The sequence below is a fragment of the Saccopteryx leptura genome, chromosome 1, assembly GCF_036850995.1.
Source record: "Saccopteryx leptura isolate mSacLep1 chromosome 1, mSacLep1_pri_phased_curated, whole genome shotgun sequence".
NCBI lineage: Eukaryota > Metazoa > Chordata > Mammalia > Chiroptera > Emballonuridae > Saccopteryx > Saccopteryx leptura.
The window spans coordinates 279032653-279048035 of NC_089503.1; the positions used below are offsets into that span (position 1 = coordinate 279032653).

At 38.2% G+C, this 15383-nt stretch overlaps 1 protein-coding gene and 1 non-coding gene across 2 annotated transcripts in view; both read left to right on the forward strand.

Moving 5' to 3' along the window:
• The window catches only part of GYS2 (glycogen synthase 2), a 57099-nt gene that overhangs the window by 23672 nt on the left and 18044 nt on the right, over positions 1-15383 (forward strand). The window contains exons 5-11 of the mRNA XM_066354704.1: positions 566-710; positions 1171-1288; positions 1452-1572; positions 4728-4834; positions 5501-5560; positions 7241-7319; positions 8200-8313. Coding sequence (XP_066210801.1) covers positions 566-710; positions 1171-1288; positions 1452-1572; positions 4728-4834; positions 5501-5560; positions 7241-7319; positions 8200-8313 — 744 coding nt within the window. The remainder of the gene's footprint in view (positions 1-565; positions 711-1170; positions 1289-1451; positions 1573-4727; positions 4835-5500; positions 5561-7240; positions 7320-8199; positions 8314-15383) is intronic.
• Positions 7554-7716, forward strand: LOC136390034 (U1 spliceosomal RNA). The gene has a single exon (XR_010748562.1). It is a non-coding gene; the product is annotated as a U1 spliceosomal RNA (small nuclear RNA).

The window sequence follows — 15383 nt, forward strand, 5'->3', positions numbered from 1 at the left end:
TGACACTCTATCCACTGTGCCACCACCTTGGTCAGCTGTACACTCTTGAAATTTTATAATTTTAGGATTTCTAGGGCCATGGAAAAGCATTTGTCTTTTTTCTTTGCCAGGTTCCCTTTCAGTGAATTAAGGATAATAATAATTATCTTTATTTTTAGTATCAAGTTTAATGTTAACTTTATTATATCATTTATGGATAAAATGTAATAAGGGCCTTGGGAAAAGAAATTAGCTCAATATTTATAAAATGTGAGGTAAGTATCGTTAAAATACCATCACATCCGGATTTTTATGTGATGATAACAAAGTAGAAATATCATTTACTCAGGGGGTTAACTAGCAGTTAGAAGCAGAAATGAAGTAAACAACACCTTTCTGAGCGTAAGCTGCTATGCACTTAATAATGGGTCTAATAGAAATCATTACTTTTTTGTGGACATAAAATTTTGCATAGCCTTGCAGAAACACAATATGAGAAATATGTGATTTTGTTTTGCTAGTGTGGAAGAATCAGTGTAAGCAAATGTGGATGTGCTTGTTTTTGTGTTTGTTTTGTTTTTAACAGTTTGACATCGACAAAGAGGCTGGAGAAAGGCAAATTTACCACCGGTACTGCCTGGAACGGGCCGCGGTCCACTGTGCTCATGTGTTCACCACAGTTTCTGAAATAACAGCAATAGAGGCAGAACATATGCTGATGCGAAAGCCTGGTAATTATTATCCTGGAGATTGTCACTGATGACAGGAGAGTATGAGAATTTTGTTGAAAACAATAAGAAAAAAGCGTAAAACAGTAGAGGAAAAAAGTTTTTGTCCTTGAAAATGCAGATAAGAACACCTACTCCATTGATTGTTACATGAATTAAATGAATTACATTGTGCAGCATTCACAACAGAGCCTGGAACATAGTAAACAATAAAACTATAATAACAGTTATTATTGCTTTTCATTATACTATGTCCTTGTACCAGTGTTACTTCAGTTATGTATTCCTGATTTTCTATTTCAACAATTTATTGAGAAATTTATGAATTTTCAATTCTATGATAGTCATAAACTAGAAATGTGAACAGGCATCTAACTTTATAAATTTAAATACACTGTTTTTCTACAATGGTATCCTCTCTCAAAAGAGCGTTTTCATGATGATTTTATTTTTGCTTTTCCAGATATAATTACTCCAAATGGCTTGAATGTTAAGAAATTTTCAGCAGTGCATGAGTTTCAAAATCTACATGTAATGTATAAGGCTAGGATACAAGATTTTGTTCGAGGTCATTTTTATGGGTATGTTTTTCTTTATTTAAAAAAAATAGTGTGTGATTCTAGAAATCTCTAGTATAGAGAAATGTTTATCTTTCCCAGCCCACTTTGTACTTTACCAGAATTCATGTGTACATTTTGTTTCTGGTGCTTTATTTTCATCTGAAACTGTTCTGTTTTGTTTTAGTCACCTGGACTTTGATCTTGAAAAGACTTTGTTCCTTTTCATTGCTGGGAGGTATGAGTTTTCAAACAAAGGAGCTGACATCTTCCTAGAGTCCTTATCCAGGCTAAATTTCCTCCTGAGGGTAAGAAAGTTCTGAGATGTTATATAATGCTTTTGTTCTGTTTGCAGTAAAGAACTTTCTGGCTCCTTAAACAGTTTTCATGAGCATGTAAGACTCTGAAGATTTAAAACGACAATCTTATAAAAATGGCTTTGGTCTTTCAATTTCCACATTGGGATTGCTACACTTTCCACTTGTGTGTTTGTTTCTGTCATCAGGTATATTTTTAGGAGAGCCACTAGCTTTTCCCACTTTATATGCTATGCTTTAAGATGACATTATAACATTCCCCCAAATGAGCTTGTAACCACTTGAAGAATAAAGATAGAGGAATCAAGCAAATAGAAAACGGAATTTTATCTTTTCAAAAAACTGATAAGGACTAATGATGGAAGACGTAGTCTGAGTCTATGGAAACAATAGGCTTCCTGATGCTGAACCTTGGTACTAGATTTAGCCAGGCTTGCAGGCGGCTCAGGCCATCACCATCCTTCCCCCACCAGAGGAGATCTTCAGAGGAACGTGCACGGTAGACTGACGGCAGAGCAGCTGTCTTCTGCAGAGCAAGACAGGCACACACAAACTCTGCTACTTGCCCCACTCAGCAGACACACCTCCTCCCTTAGACTGAGAGTCTTTAGCAGTGAGACCAGGATATGACCCATCACACAGAAATAAGAAGAAAGGAAAAGGACGTCCACACTCTCAGTGATGTAGAATCATGTTTTGCTCAAACGGCAGGACTTAAAATAAGTTCCCAACTAATCAAGTAAAAAATATAAAAATAAAACCTGTGTACGGTGGAAACAACCATAAAAATGGTATCATGTCAAGCTAGTGATTAAAGTTACATTGGCTTACCTTATAATTCTATCACATAAAATATAAAATAAATAACAGTAAAATGCTTACAAGAGCATTTAAAATTTCAATCTTATTGTGATACCGAGACAGTCTAAACTTTTCTGAGCTTCGTAATACTCTCCAACTAAATTTTTATTTCTTGAACATAGATTTATCCTTGTCTTAGAGCAGACATTGTAGCAAGTGTGTTAAAGATTTACGGAACCACATTAATAAGGAAGTACATAAATAAAAACTCAAGTCTGCAAAATAAGACTGAAGACCATTTTAACATAGTTTTCCTTACAGTAGTTTATTTTTTCTACCATCTATCTCCCTGAAGTCTTACGGCATCTACTCTGTTCACCCCTGGGCACCTTCAGGCAGCATATTCATTAGTGATGGTTACATGAATAGTTCCTTCTTTATATTGCTGAGAAGTGTGATATTCTATTACTATACCACTTTGTTTATTCATTCATCTGTTGGTGAATATCTGGGTTGTTTCCAGTTTCGAGTTAATGCCAAAAAAAGAAAAAGTTTTTGTAGCTGGTACACAGGCTTTCCTTGGAGATCTTGCAGCTCAGTTCTGTTAGGAACGGCACAGACTTTGAAGTTCTTTAAAAAAATAAACAATGTTATTTAAACCTTATTTCATCACGTTTTTTAGTATGTACCATGTGACAAACTTTATAGATGGATCCCAACCATAGCAAATGTGTATTATGTTTAGGAACATCATTAACCAATTCATCCATACATTTATTAAATAGTTTGTTTTTAGATGTGAAGAAAAAGCCAGTTACTATATATTATTCTAGACATCAAAGATAATCACAACCTTGGAGACAGGAAAAGAAGGCATTCTCTTTCTATATGGTACATTTATTCTTTAACAGCACATTAGTTTCTCCTGGAGTGAGTTTATTGTTCTATGGATAGTTACTTTAAACTTTTGAGTAGCTTGTCAGGCCTTGCAGTGCAGAGGCCACAGATAGGAGATAGTCATTTCCAGAATACATGAGCATTCATCTGTTCATGGTTTAAGTGAGTTTACGCTTTTATTCCCATGGCTGTTTGATGTTATTTCCTTCTGAGAGATGCTTAGACCAATAGCATTTGTGGGAAGAGGGGGAAAAACCCATAGATTTTAGAGTAAAAAAAAAAACCAGTTTGAATCTCAACTTTGCCAAAAATTTGTTAGAAGAGGTCAGACTTCTATACTGAACTTCCATGCCTCTCTCTCTCTTTTTGTGTGTGTGTGTGTGTGTGTGTGTGTGTGTGTGTATGTGGCAGAGACAGAGAAAGGGACAGACAGGGGCAGACAGGCAGGAAGGGAGAGAGATGAGAAGCATCAATTCTTCGTTGAGGCTCCTTAGTTGTTCATTGATTGCTTTCTCACATGTGCCTTGACCGGTGGGCTACAGCAGAGTGAGTGACCCATTGCTCAAACCAGTGACCTTGGGCTCAAACCAGTGACCTTGGGCTTCAAGCCAACAGCCTTGTGTTCAAGCCAGCAACCATGGGGTCATGTCTATGATCCCATGCTCAAGTCAGTGACCCCTGCTCAAGCTGCTGAGCCCCCACTCAAGCTAGTGAACTCAGGATTTTGAAGCTGGGTCCTCTGTGTCCCAGTCCAACACTCTATCCACTGTGCCAAGGGCTAGTCAGGCCATGACTCTCTTTTGACATCAGTAAAACAAAGAGAGTGATTACCTGTTTTGCATGGATTATGAGGACTGTGTTAAATTATACATTTGACACACCCAACACAGCACCTGCCACAACAAATTTGCTGAGCATATGCTTGCTTCTTTACCTGACTAAAATAAATAAAATGCAGTATCGTGAGAATCAAGACATTTGACAGGAAAATATAAATAATCTTTTGTGTAATCAATGTGCATAAACTAGGGAAAAAATAAAGTAAACTAAAGCTAAAACTTCAGTAAGTTTCCAATCTGAAATGTTAAAGAACAAATTTTGACCCTGTAATCTTAACTCACGTTCATATTACTTTTTTTTAACCACAGAGAAGATTGTGATATTAATATCAATTGCTATATACTTTAGATGACTGATGCTATGAAAATACTTTATATCTGAATTTTCAAATTGTTAATCAACAGATGTCTCTTGAAAGCCTAACTTATATTAAAATTTCTGGAAAGCCTTGGAAAAGTGGGTACAATTTCTCCGTAAATTATAAAAAAGTATTTTTTTTCTCTAAAGATATTTGAAACACTATTTTTTCTTAAAGTATAAGGTCCATCTGTCACACATTTTATTTTATCTTTGGTCATTGATTCTCTTGTTTTCTGATCCCTCATTAGATGCATAAGAGTGACGTCACCGTGGTGGTGTTTTTCATTATGCCTGCCAAGACAAACAATTTCAATGTGGAAACCCTGAAAGGTCAGGCAGTGCGAAAACAACTATGGTAATTTCACATCTTGTAAATGTTCTCAAGCAAAAAATGCAAAGGGTTATTTCTATGTGCCTGATTTATGATATATATTCCTGAACTATTTTTTGCCTTAAGATTATTATAGCATAGATACTACTTGGTTCTCTTCTCATTGGGCTATGTTAGACTATGTAATGCCTATACATCTGTGTTATAAAAACTTTAGAATAAGTTACCATAGAAGAAGAAAGCCTCTGTAGAAATCTTTAAAGATGGGTTGACTTTTTAGGAAAATATAATGTGGAAACATAAAATCATATGGCAAAGTAAAAATATTAGTATAATGACCTCTTCCATGCTCATAGCCCATATTTGACAATTAGCAACACATTCACAATCTTGTTACATCTATACCTCCTTTGATTCCTGCTCCCAGCCCTCTGCCCTCCTCTGAATATCATCAAGCAAACAAATAATGTTAAGCCCTGTGGGTTTGCCATGGTGTTCTGCTGCCTCAGCTCTGCAGGTTTTAACTCAAGCTAAATTGACAAATCAAATAATAGAAGAGATTATACAAAAGAGAGCTGTAATTTCAACAATGCACTGACAAAATAATAACATTATCATGACAAATAAAGATTTAAAATTGTAACACTGTTTCAATTATAAATATTATTTATTTATTTATTTTCCATATAGGGACACTGCAAATTCTATGAAGGAAAAGTTTGGAAAGAAACTCTATGATGCCTTATTAAGGTAGATACTTCAAACACTTAACCTGTCAAATATTTGGGGTGTCACTATTCAAAATTAATTTTAGTGCTATAATGTATTTGTTTTGTTCCAAATATAAAGGAATTAATAACCTTTGAAGATGGGTTACTTCATGTCAGAAGGTTTCCTCTTATCCTTTATCTGACAAATTCTTGTAAACATTGTACAAATGAGAACATATTTATATATGCAAACAAGGTCTAATTCAATAAGAATCTTGTTAAACGTTCATGTGCCAATTGGAAGATGAAAGAGTTCATGAGATTTTTCAGTCAATATAGATATTGAATTAATATATTAAATATACTGACATATTAGATTATCATATATTTATGAATCGACATGTATTTACTTAATAATAAGTGAAATATATAAACTTATGGATACAATAAAATCTAAAATGTCAAATCAAATTTAAATGTATTATAATAATAATATTAAGATATATGAATTTTGCTCTGATATAAAGAGAAAGCTATGTTGTCTCCTGGCGCATGGTGGCAGGTGAGCATCTTTTTTTTTTACCAGTACAATAATCAACTTATAGATGGACAAGAACTCAGGAGTAGGCAAAACATAATAAGAGTTCCCCTGATGGTCAACATGTACACTTTATTTTATTTTATTTATTTTATTTTTTTCTGAAGCTGGAAACGGGGAGAGACAGTCAGACAGACTCCCGCATGCGCCCGACTGGGATCCATCCAGCACGCCCACCAGGGGTGACGCTCTGCCCACCAGGGGCGACGCTCTGCCCACCAGGGGGCGATGCTCTGCCCCTCCGGGGGGGTCGCTTTGCCACGACCAGAGCCACTCTAGCGCCTGGGGCAGAGGCCAAGGAGCCATCCCCAGCGCCCGGGCCATCTTTGCTCCAATGGAGCCTTGGCTGCGGGAGGGGAAGAGAGAGACAGAGAGGAAGGAGGGGATGGGGGGTGGAGAAACAAATGGGCGCTTCTCCTATGTGCCCTGGCCGGGAATCGAACCCGGGTCCCCCGCACGCCAGGCCGACACTCTACCACTGAGCCAACCGGCCAGGGCCCACATGTACACTTTAAAAATGAATTTTGAGACCCTGGCTGTTGGCTCAGTGGTAGAGCATCGGCCCAGTGTGTGGACATCCAGGTTCGATTCCAAGTTAGGGCATACAGGAGAAGCACCCATCTGATTCTTTACCCCTTCCCCTCTCGCTTCTCTGTCTCTCTCTATCTCTCTTTCTCTCTCTCTCTCTTCCCCTTCTGCAGCCATAGTTCAGTTGGAGCAAGTTGGCCCCAGGCACTGAGGATGACTCCAGGACTTCCACCTTTGGTGCTAAAAAATGACTCTGGTTGTAAGGGAACAAAGGCCCCAAATGGGCAGAGCATTGCCCACTAGAGGGTTTGTTGGATGGCTCCTAGTTGGGACACGTGTGAGAGTCTGTCTCTCTGCTTCCCCTCCTCTCACAAAAAAAAAAAAAAAAAAAAAAGATATTCAATTTATTTTTAATGCTACCAAATGTGTTCTTTTATCAAACTTCTTCACACTTTAGGAATTTGTCTGTGAGCTCATCAGGAAACTATGTTTATTTTTATTTTTAAAGTGCTTAACACAGTTTCTGATACATAGAAAGCACTGAATTAGTGCCAGTTGTTTTTATTTTTATTATTAACATTGTTTTCCCCACAGAGGAGAAATTCCTGATATGAACAATATTTTGGATCGAGATGATGTAACAATTATGAAAAGAGCCATCTTTTCAACTCAGGTAGTAAAGAAAAAGTGCCTTCCACTTCCTATAATTGTTAAAATCAATTTAGCTCAATAGTTTAATTTACTGAAATCAGCTAATTTACAAAAGTTTTAAACTCAAGAGCTAGAAAGTCATTTTTATGTATTCACCTAAATGACAACTTTATATTCTCTTTTATGAGTGGCTTACAGGGCTCCTTTTAAAAATCTCATGGAGCTTGTCTTTGTATCCAATTACCAAATGTATTTTATACTTACTTGGTAGGGAGGATACCAGGATTCCAAAGATGTTTTTTCCAGGACCAGTCTCACTTATTGCACTCTGGATGTGCTGACTCCTGTGATTTCCCTAATTGTGGCAAATTCAACTGCATAATTTGTGGTAAAGGAGGACTTGTTTGCACTCTCCCCTGGCACCAAAAAGCAATTTCATCTAGAAACTTTATATACAATTGAAAAGCTGTGCATATTGCAATGACAATGAAAACCTAAATTTTTCAAAGAAAAAAAAGATAAGTGCTGTGTTAGTCATGCACCAAAAATCTTGTCATAAGAGTGAGGGATCAGGCACCAGAGGACACCTCACTAGAAGAATCTACATGAGTAGCTCATCTTCAGTCAATATTTTTAGGACACTCTTATTCCAGATAAGTCTCAGGAGTAGGCAAGATGTCTTGGCTGCAGGTGAAAAACTAAAGTATTATGTATTCACAATATTGAAAGGAAGTGCTTCAACACATTATCTTCTGAAACATACAAAACTTAGTCATCATCATTAGCATCATCTCAAAAGACTGAAGGCAATAAGGTTGGATGACACCTCCCCGTTGACCTTTTGTAGAAATTAGTCACATATTAATTCTTTCCGCAATTGACATTTTCTTCCATTACTTCAGCGACAGTCTTTGCCTCCAGTGACCACGCACAACATGATTGATGACTCCACTGATCCCATCCTCAGCACCATTAGACGAATTGGACTTTTCAACAGCCGCACAGACAGAGTCAAGGTAGAACTCACTGTTTATGTAGGTCGCTTCAAAAGGATACAGAATATATTCACTGATAATTTATTAGAAGTCTCCCTTATTTGTTTTAACATCTATCAAAAATATTTTAAATATTTCCAAAGAAAATTAATTTTGTTTTCTGTCTTGGGTAATTAAAATACAATTACTATTTTGGTATCATTGAGAGCTGAAGAATATTTATGGTTTTGAGTCATAATTCTAATATTTCTCTTTTTTTTACATTTTTATTAATTTTCATTTATTGTGTTAACATGGAGTCAAGTGTCCCAGTCAATATAACACCTTCATCCTCCACCCCGTGTCCCCCATTACACTCCCTTTGCCCTCTCCCCCAAATTCTCTCCCTTCCCTTCCTTCTTGGATTTACTGCCTTGTTATCTGTATCTGTGTGTTATGTATATATAATCTCACTAATCCCTTCACCTTCTCTGATTCCATCCCCTCATCCCCCTTCCCTCTGATAGCTGTTCCTCTGTTCCCTGTGGCCCCACCTCTGCCTCTATTCTGTTCCTCAGTTCACTTTGTTCATTAGATTCCACATATAAGGGAGATCATATGATATTTATCTTTCTCTGCCTGGCTTATTTCACTTAGCATATTTTCACTGTAAAATCTGTTAGTAAACATAAGGAGGTTATCTAATTTTTAATGACTTATTTTCTAAGAATTAATTTAATTAACAAACCTTTGAGATCATATGAACCATCTTTATTTCTTTCTGATAAGTTAAACTTAAAGAGAAAATATGAGAGGTTTCTAGTTTTGGGGTTTTTTTTGTTTTGTTTTGTTTTGTTTTGTTTTTTGTGTGGCAGAGACAGAGAGAGTCAGAGAGACAGACAGATAGGGACAGACAGACAGGAAGGGAGAGAGATGAGAAACATCAATTCTTTGTTGTGGCTCCTTAGTTGTTCATTGATTGATTTCTCATATGTGCCTTGACTGAGGGGCTACAGCAGACCGAGTGACCCTTTGCTCAAACTAGATGAGCCTACACTCAAGCTGGCGACCTTGGAGTCTCAAACCTGGGTCTTCCACATCCCAGTTTGACGTTCTATACATTGCACCACTGCCTCAAGCAAGAGATTTCCAGTTTTAAAGAATATGGCTAACCATGTGTTTTTCTATGGAACAATTCATCCTTTTGACTTTTGCATTTCTTTCTCTTTTTTTGGTGACAAAGACAAAGACAGACAGAGGGAGGGACAGATAGGGACAGACAGGAAGGGAGGGAGAGAGATGTGAAGCATCAATTCTTTGTCGAGGCACCTTAATTGTTCATTGATTGCTTTCTCATATGTACCTAGATTTGGGAGCTACAGCAGACCGAGTGACCCCTTGCTTAAGCCAGTAACCTTGGGCTCAAGCTGGTGAGCATTGCTCAAACCAGATGAGCCTGCACTCAAGCTGGCAACCTTGGGGTTTCGAACCTGGGTCCTCTGCATCCCAGTCCGACACCCTGTCCACTGCGCCACTGCCTGGTCAGGCTTGACTTTTGCATTTCCACAATTTCTAGGCATAGTGCTAGTTGTATGAATAAGATGTGGTCTCAGACACTGTGGTGCTTAACCTCTATGATGTTGACCTCTGTGATGTCTGTTATGTTCCAGGCCTTTATTAGATGTGGTTGATAATGGTGAACATGTTAACAAATAATTGCTTAACCCTACTCAATTTCATTCACCAGTTCAAGATCAAGGTGTCACAAGCTTTTACCAACCTTTTCAAAGATCCTGTTTTCTTTTTTTCACCTTGAGCAGATGACCTAATTGAAATTTTAAGGTGTATAAACTCTTTCAGTGTCTCTCCATACACATTTTTTTTTTTTACCTATTCTTGCCTCCTTTCCTTGATGTTGGCTGTGGGTTTGTCATAGATGGCCTTTATCATGTTCAGGTATGTTCCCTGTATTCCCATATTGCTGAGAGTTTTTATCATAAATGGGTGCTGGATTTTATCAAATGCTTTTTCTGCATCTATTGATATTATCATGTGATTTTTCTCCTTCTTTTGTTTATGTGATGAATCACATTGATTGATTTGCAAATATTGTACCAGCCTTGCTTCCCCAGAATAAATCCCACTTGATCATGGTGTATGATTTCTTTTATGTATTGCTGGCTCTGGTTTGCTAATATTTTGTTGAGAATTAAAGCATCTATGTTCATCAGGGATATTGGCCTACAGTTTTCTTTCTTTGTGTTTTCTTTGCCTGGTTTGAAAATCAGAATTATGCTCACCTCATATAAGGAGCTTGGCAGTCTTTCTTCCTCTTCAATTTTTTGAAATAGCTTGAGAAGGATAGGAATTAGTTCTACTTTGAATGTTTGGTAGAATTCGCCTGTGAAGCCATCTGGCCCAGGGCTTTTGTTTGTTGGGAGTTTTTTGATAACTGTTTCAATCTCATTTGTTGTAATTGGTCTGTTTAGGTTTTCTGATTCTTCCAGATTGATTTTTGAAAGATTATATGTTTCAAGTAATTTGTCTATTTCACCTAGATTGTCTAATATTTTGGCATACAGATCTTCATAGTAGTTTCTTACAATCCTTTGTATTTCTACTGTGTCGGTTGTTACTTCTCCACTCTCATTTCTAATTTTATTTATTTGAGTCCTCTCTCTTTTTTCCTTGGTGAGTCTGGTTAAAGGTTCATCAATCTTGTTTACCTTTTCAAAGAACCAGCTCTTGGTTTCATTTTTTCTCTATATTGTTTTTTTAGCCTCTATGTTATTTATTTCTGCTCTGATCTTTATTATTTCCTCTGGGTCTTACTCGTTCTTTTTCTAGTTCTTTTAGATGCAGGGTTAAGTTGTTTATTTGAGCTTTTTCTTGTTTCTTAAGGTATGCCTGTAATGAACTTCCCTCTCAGGACTGCTTTTGCTGTGTCTCATAAATTTTGAGTTATTGTATGCTCATTCCATTTGTTTCAAGGAAATTTTTTATTCTTTGATCTCATTGTTAACCCATTTGTTATTTAATAACATGCTATTTAGTTTCCAAGTCTTTGAGTGTTTTTCAGTTTTTCTATTGTAGTTGATTTTGTTTCCTGCCATTGTGATCAGAGAAGATGCTTGATATGATTTCAATCTTCTTAAATTTGTTGAGACTTATTTTGTGTCCTAACATGTGGTCTATCCTAGAGAATGTACCATGAGCACTTGAAAAGAATGTATATTCTGCTGCTTTAGGATGAAAGGTTCTGAAGATATCTATTAAATCCAGTTAATGTAGTGTGTCCTTTAAGTCTGCTGTTTAGGTGCATAGATATTTATAATGGTTATATCTTCCTGTTGGATTGCTCCCTTTATCATTATGTAGTGACCTTCTTTATGCCTTACTATAGCCTTTGTTTTAAAGTCTATTTTGTCAGATATAAGTATTGCTACCCCAGCTTTATTTTCCTTTCCATTTGCATAAAATATTTTTTCCAACCTTTTACTTTTAGTCTATGTGTATCTTTTGTTCTGTGGTGGGTCTTTTGTAGGCAGCATATGTACGAGTCTTGTATTCTTATTCATGCAGCTACCCTATGTCTTTTGATTGGGGCATTTAATCCATTTACATTTAAGGTTATTATTGATATGTAGTTGTTTATTGCCATTTTATTCCAGAAATCTACATTCCTCTTTTACTAGTCCCCCCCCCCCCTTTGTTCTGTTTACAACAGGCCCCTTAACATTTCTTGAAGCATTGGTTTGGTTGTGATGAATTCCTTGAGGGTTTTTTTTTTGGTCTGGGAAGCTTTTTATTTCTCCTTGAATTTTAAATGATAGGCTTGCTGGATAGAAAAGTCTTGATTGTTCTGCATTACTTTAAATATTTCCTGCCATTCTCTTCTGGCCTCAAGTGTTTCTTTTGAAAATTTGAATATCATCCTTATGGGGGGGCTCCTTTGTAGGTGATTGACTGTTTTTCTCTTGCAGCTTTTAGTATTCTTTCTTTATCTCTTAGTTTTGATATTTTGATTATGATATGTCTTGGTGTAGGTCTCTTTGGGTTCCTTTTTAATGGGCTTCTCTGTGCTTCTTGAACCTGTGTGACTTTTTCCTGCATCAATTTAGAAAACTTTTCAGGTATGATTTCTTAAATCAGGTTCTCTATTCCTTGTTCTTTCTCTTCTCCTTTAGGAACCCTTATTATGTAGATGGTTTTTCTCTTCATGTTGTCACAGAGCTCTCTTAGAGTTTCCTCAGACTTTTTGATACTCTTTCTTTTTGCTGTTCTGCTTCCAAGCTTTTACTTATCTTGTCCTCTAAATCAGTAGTCCCCAACCTTTTTTGGGCCATGGACCAGTTTAATGTCAGAAAATATTTTCACAGACTGGTCTTTAGGGTGGGACGGATAAATGTGTCACATGACTGAGACAAGCGTCAAGAGTGAGTCTTAGATGGATGTAACAGAGGGAACCTGGTCATTTTTTAAAAATAAAACATCGTTCAGACTTAAATATAAATAAAACGGAAATAATGTAAGTTATTTATTCTTTCTCTGCAGACTGGTACCAAATGGCCCATGAACTGGTACCGGTCTGTGGCCTGGGGGTTGAGGACTACTGCTGTAAATCGCTGCTTCGATCCACTTCTTCATCCAGCCTGCTTTTAATTCCTTCTAGTGTAGTCTTCATTTCTGATATTGTGTTTGTCATTTCTGTTTGGTTCTTTTTTATTATTTCAGTGTCCTTTTTGATGCTTGCAGTTTCTTTATTTAGGTGCTCATTAAGTCCATTCATTGTAGTTTTGAGATCCTTAAACATCCTAACAATCATTATTTTAAACTCTGCATCTGGTAATTTGATTCTTTCCATTTCATTCAGTTCTTTTTCTGGAGATATTTTTTGTTGTTGTTGATTCATATAGTCTATGTTCCTCTGACTTCCAATTCTTTCTGTGTGTGGTTTGCAGACTTGTTAGAGTTGTGGGTCTGAGGTTGGTTTATTTAATTCAGCTTTTCCTCCAGGCCTTTATTCCTCTGCCTCTGCTGATTGCTTGGATTTTAATTCTCCTTAACTAGTAGAGCTACTTCAAAGTCTTGATTTCCCTGCTATTGTTTGTTTGCTGAAACCAGCAGGGAGTTTCTGTTTGCTGACTTCAACAAGAGCCTTCTATGTTTAGAAGGGGAAAAGTGGGCATATCTTGTTTTTTTGTTGTTGTTGTTTGGTTTTTTGCCTTTGTTGAAACTGTATCCAGGAATGTGGTGGATCTGGGAATCTGAAGGTGTGTTCTGCCCAGTTACTCTCTGGGGGCAGGACACATTCTCAGTATGAAGGAGGAGGTGTAACTCAGGTCTCCCTGGAAACCTGAGTCACTGCCCCTCCCTCTTACTTCCTCCTTTCTGGAATGCCTTTTGTAATGATTGGAGCCAGACAGCTTTTTGGAGGTGGGCCATCTTGTTCCACTCTAAGCTTATTCTGGGCAGAGAGAGTAACCCCTCTCCCAGCTATAGTTGCCTCCACACTGGAGAATGAGTCAGCTCAGCTCAGGTCATCCCAGGCACTTCTCTCCCCATGACTGTTTGTGTCTCTGTGTCTCACTCTCTCATGCAAGACCAGTCAGTCCTCCTCTCCCTGGAGCCCCAGGCAAGTGACTATCAGTGATATTTTCTGCTCTGTCCCTTTAAGGCTGCTCTTTTTTGCCAGCTGCTTCCCACAAACAGAACTCTCACTCTTCTTCCCACTCAATGCTGTCCAGCTATCTCCTTCAAACCCTAGGTTTCTAGGCTGGGCCTCTGGTTCTGAGACTGAGTATCCCTGCCTCTCAGGGTCTTTCTCCTTGTAATGAGAGCCTTTCTGGACTTTCAGCCTCAGCCTCCCCTCGCTCTTGGGAGTGGGGGAGCCTCCACCGCTCTCCACACTACCTACCAGGATTGGTGTGGATTCTTCTGTGCTTCTTGGTTTTTGAGTCCTGTTTTTATAGTCCAAAATTGGTTTTTCATGATGATTGTTCTTAAATTAATTTGTAATCCAGTTTGGTATTGGGAGGTAGAAGTCTGTGTGTCTGCCTACTCCACTGCCATCTTGGACTCCTCCTCTGCAAAATTTCTTGAAAAAAAATAGTGTATTCTTTTTTTTTTTTTTTTTTCCATTTTTTTCTGAAGCTGGAAACAGGGAGAGACAGTCAGACAGACTCCCGCATGCGCCCGACCGGGATCCACCTGGCACGCCCACCAGGGGCGATGCTCTGCCCACCAGGGGGCGATGCTCTGCCCATCCTGGGCGTCGCCATGTTGCGACCAGAGCCACTCTAGCGCCTGAGGCAGAGGCCACAGAGCCATCCCCAGCGCCCGGGCTAACTTTTTTTTTTTGCTCCAATGGAGCCTTGGCTGCGGGAGGGGAAGGGAGAGACAGAGAGGAAAGCGCGGCGGAGGGGTGGAGAAGCAAATGGGTGCTTCTCCTGTGTGCCCTGGCCGGGAATCGAACCCGGGTCCTCCGCACGCTAGGCCGACGCTCTACCGCTGAGCCAACCTGGCCAGGGCAAAAATAGTGTATTCTTAAATTCATTTTATATTTTGTATTCAGTCTTTGATATAGGCATGGGTGGATATAATGGAAGGAGACAAATTAGGGACCTACTGTAACAGTACAAATGGGAGATGATGAGGATCCCTTAAAAGGCCATGTCAGATGCACTGGAGAGGACAAAACAATTTTGTAGATAAAAAAGATCATACTTATTGACCAATGGACATTAGGAGAGAATAAGAGAAAGAAGACAAGAATAATAGCTTCCTGGCTTCAGTATCTAATTAATACTTTCTAAAAGTTAAGGAAAGGCTTTAACAAATGTTGGTTTAGAGTTTGTTATGAACCTGACCAGGCAGTGGCACCATGCACAGAGTATCAGACTGAGATGCGGAGGACCCAGGTTTGAGACCTCAAGGTCGTCTGCTTGACATGGGTTCATATGGTTTGAGCAAGGCTCATCAGCTTGAGCCCAAGGTTGCTGGCATGAGCAAGGGGTCACTTGGTCTGCTGTAGCCTCTCAGTCAAGGCACATATGAGAAAACAATCCATGAACAATTAAGGTGCCACAATGAAGAATTGATGCTTCTCATTT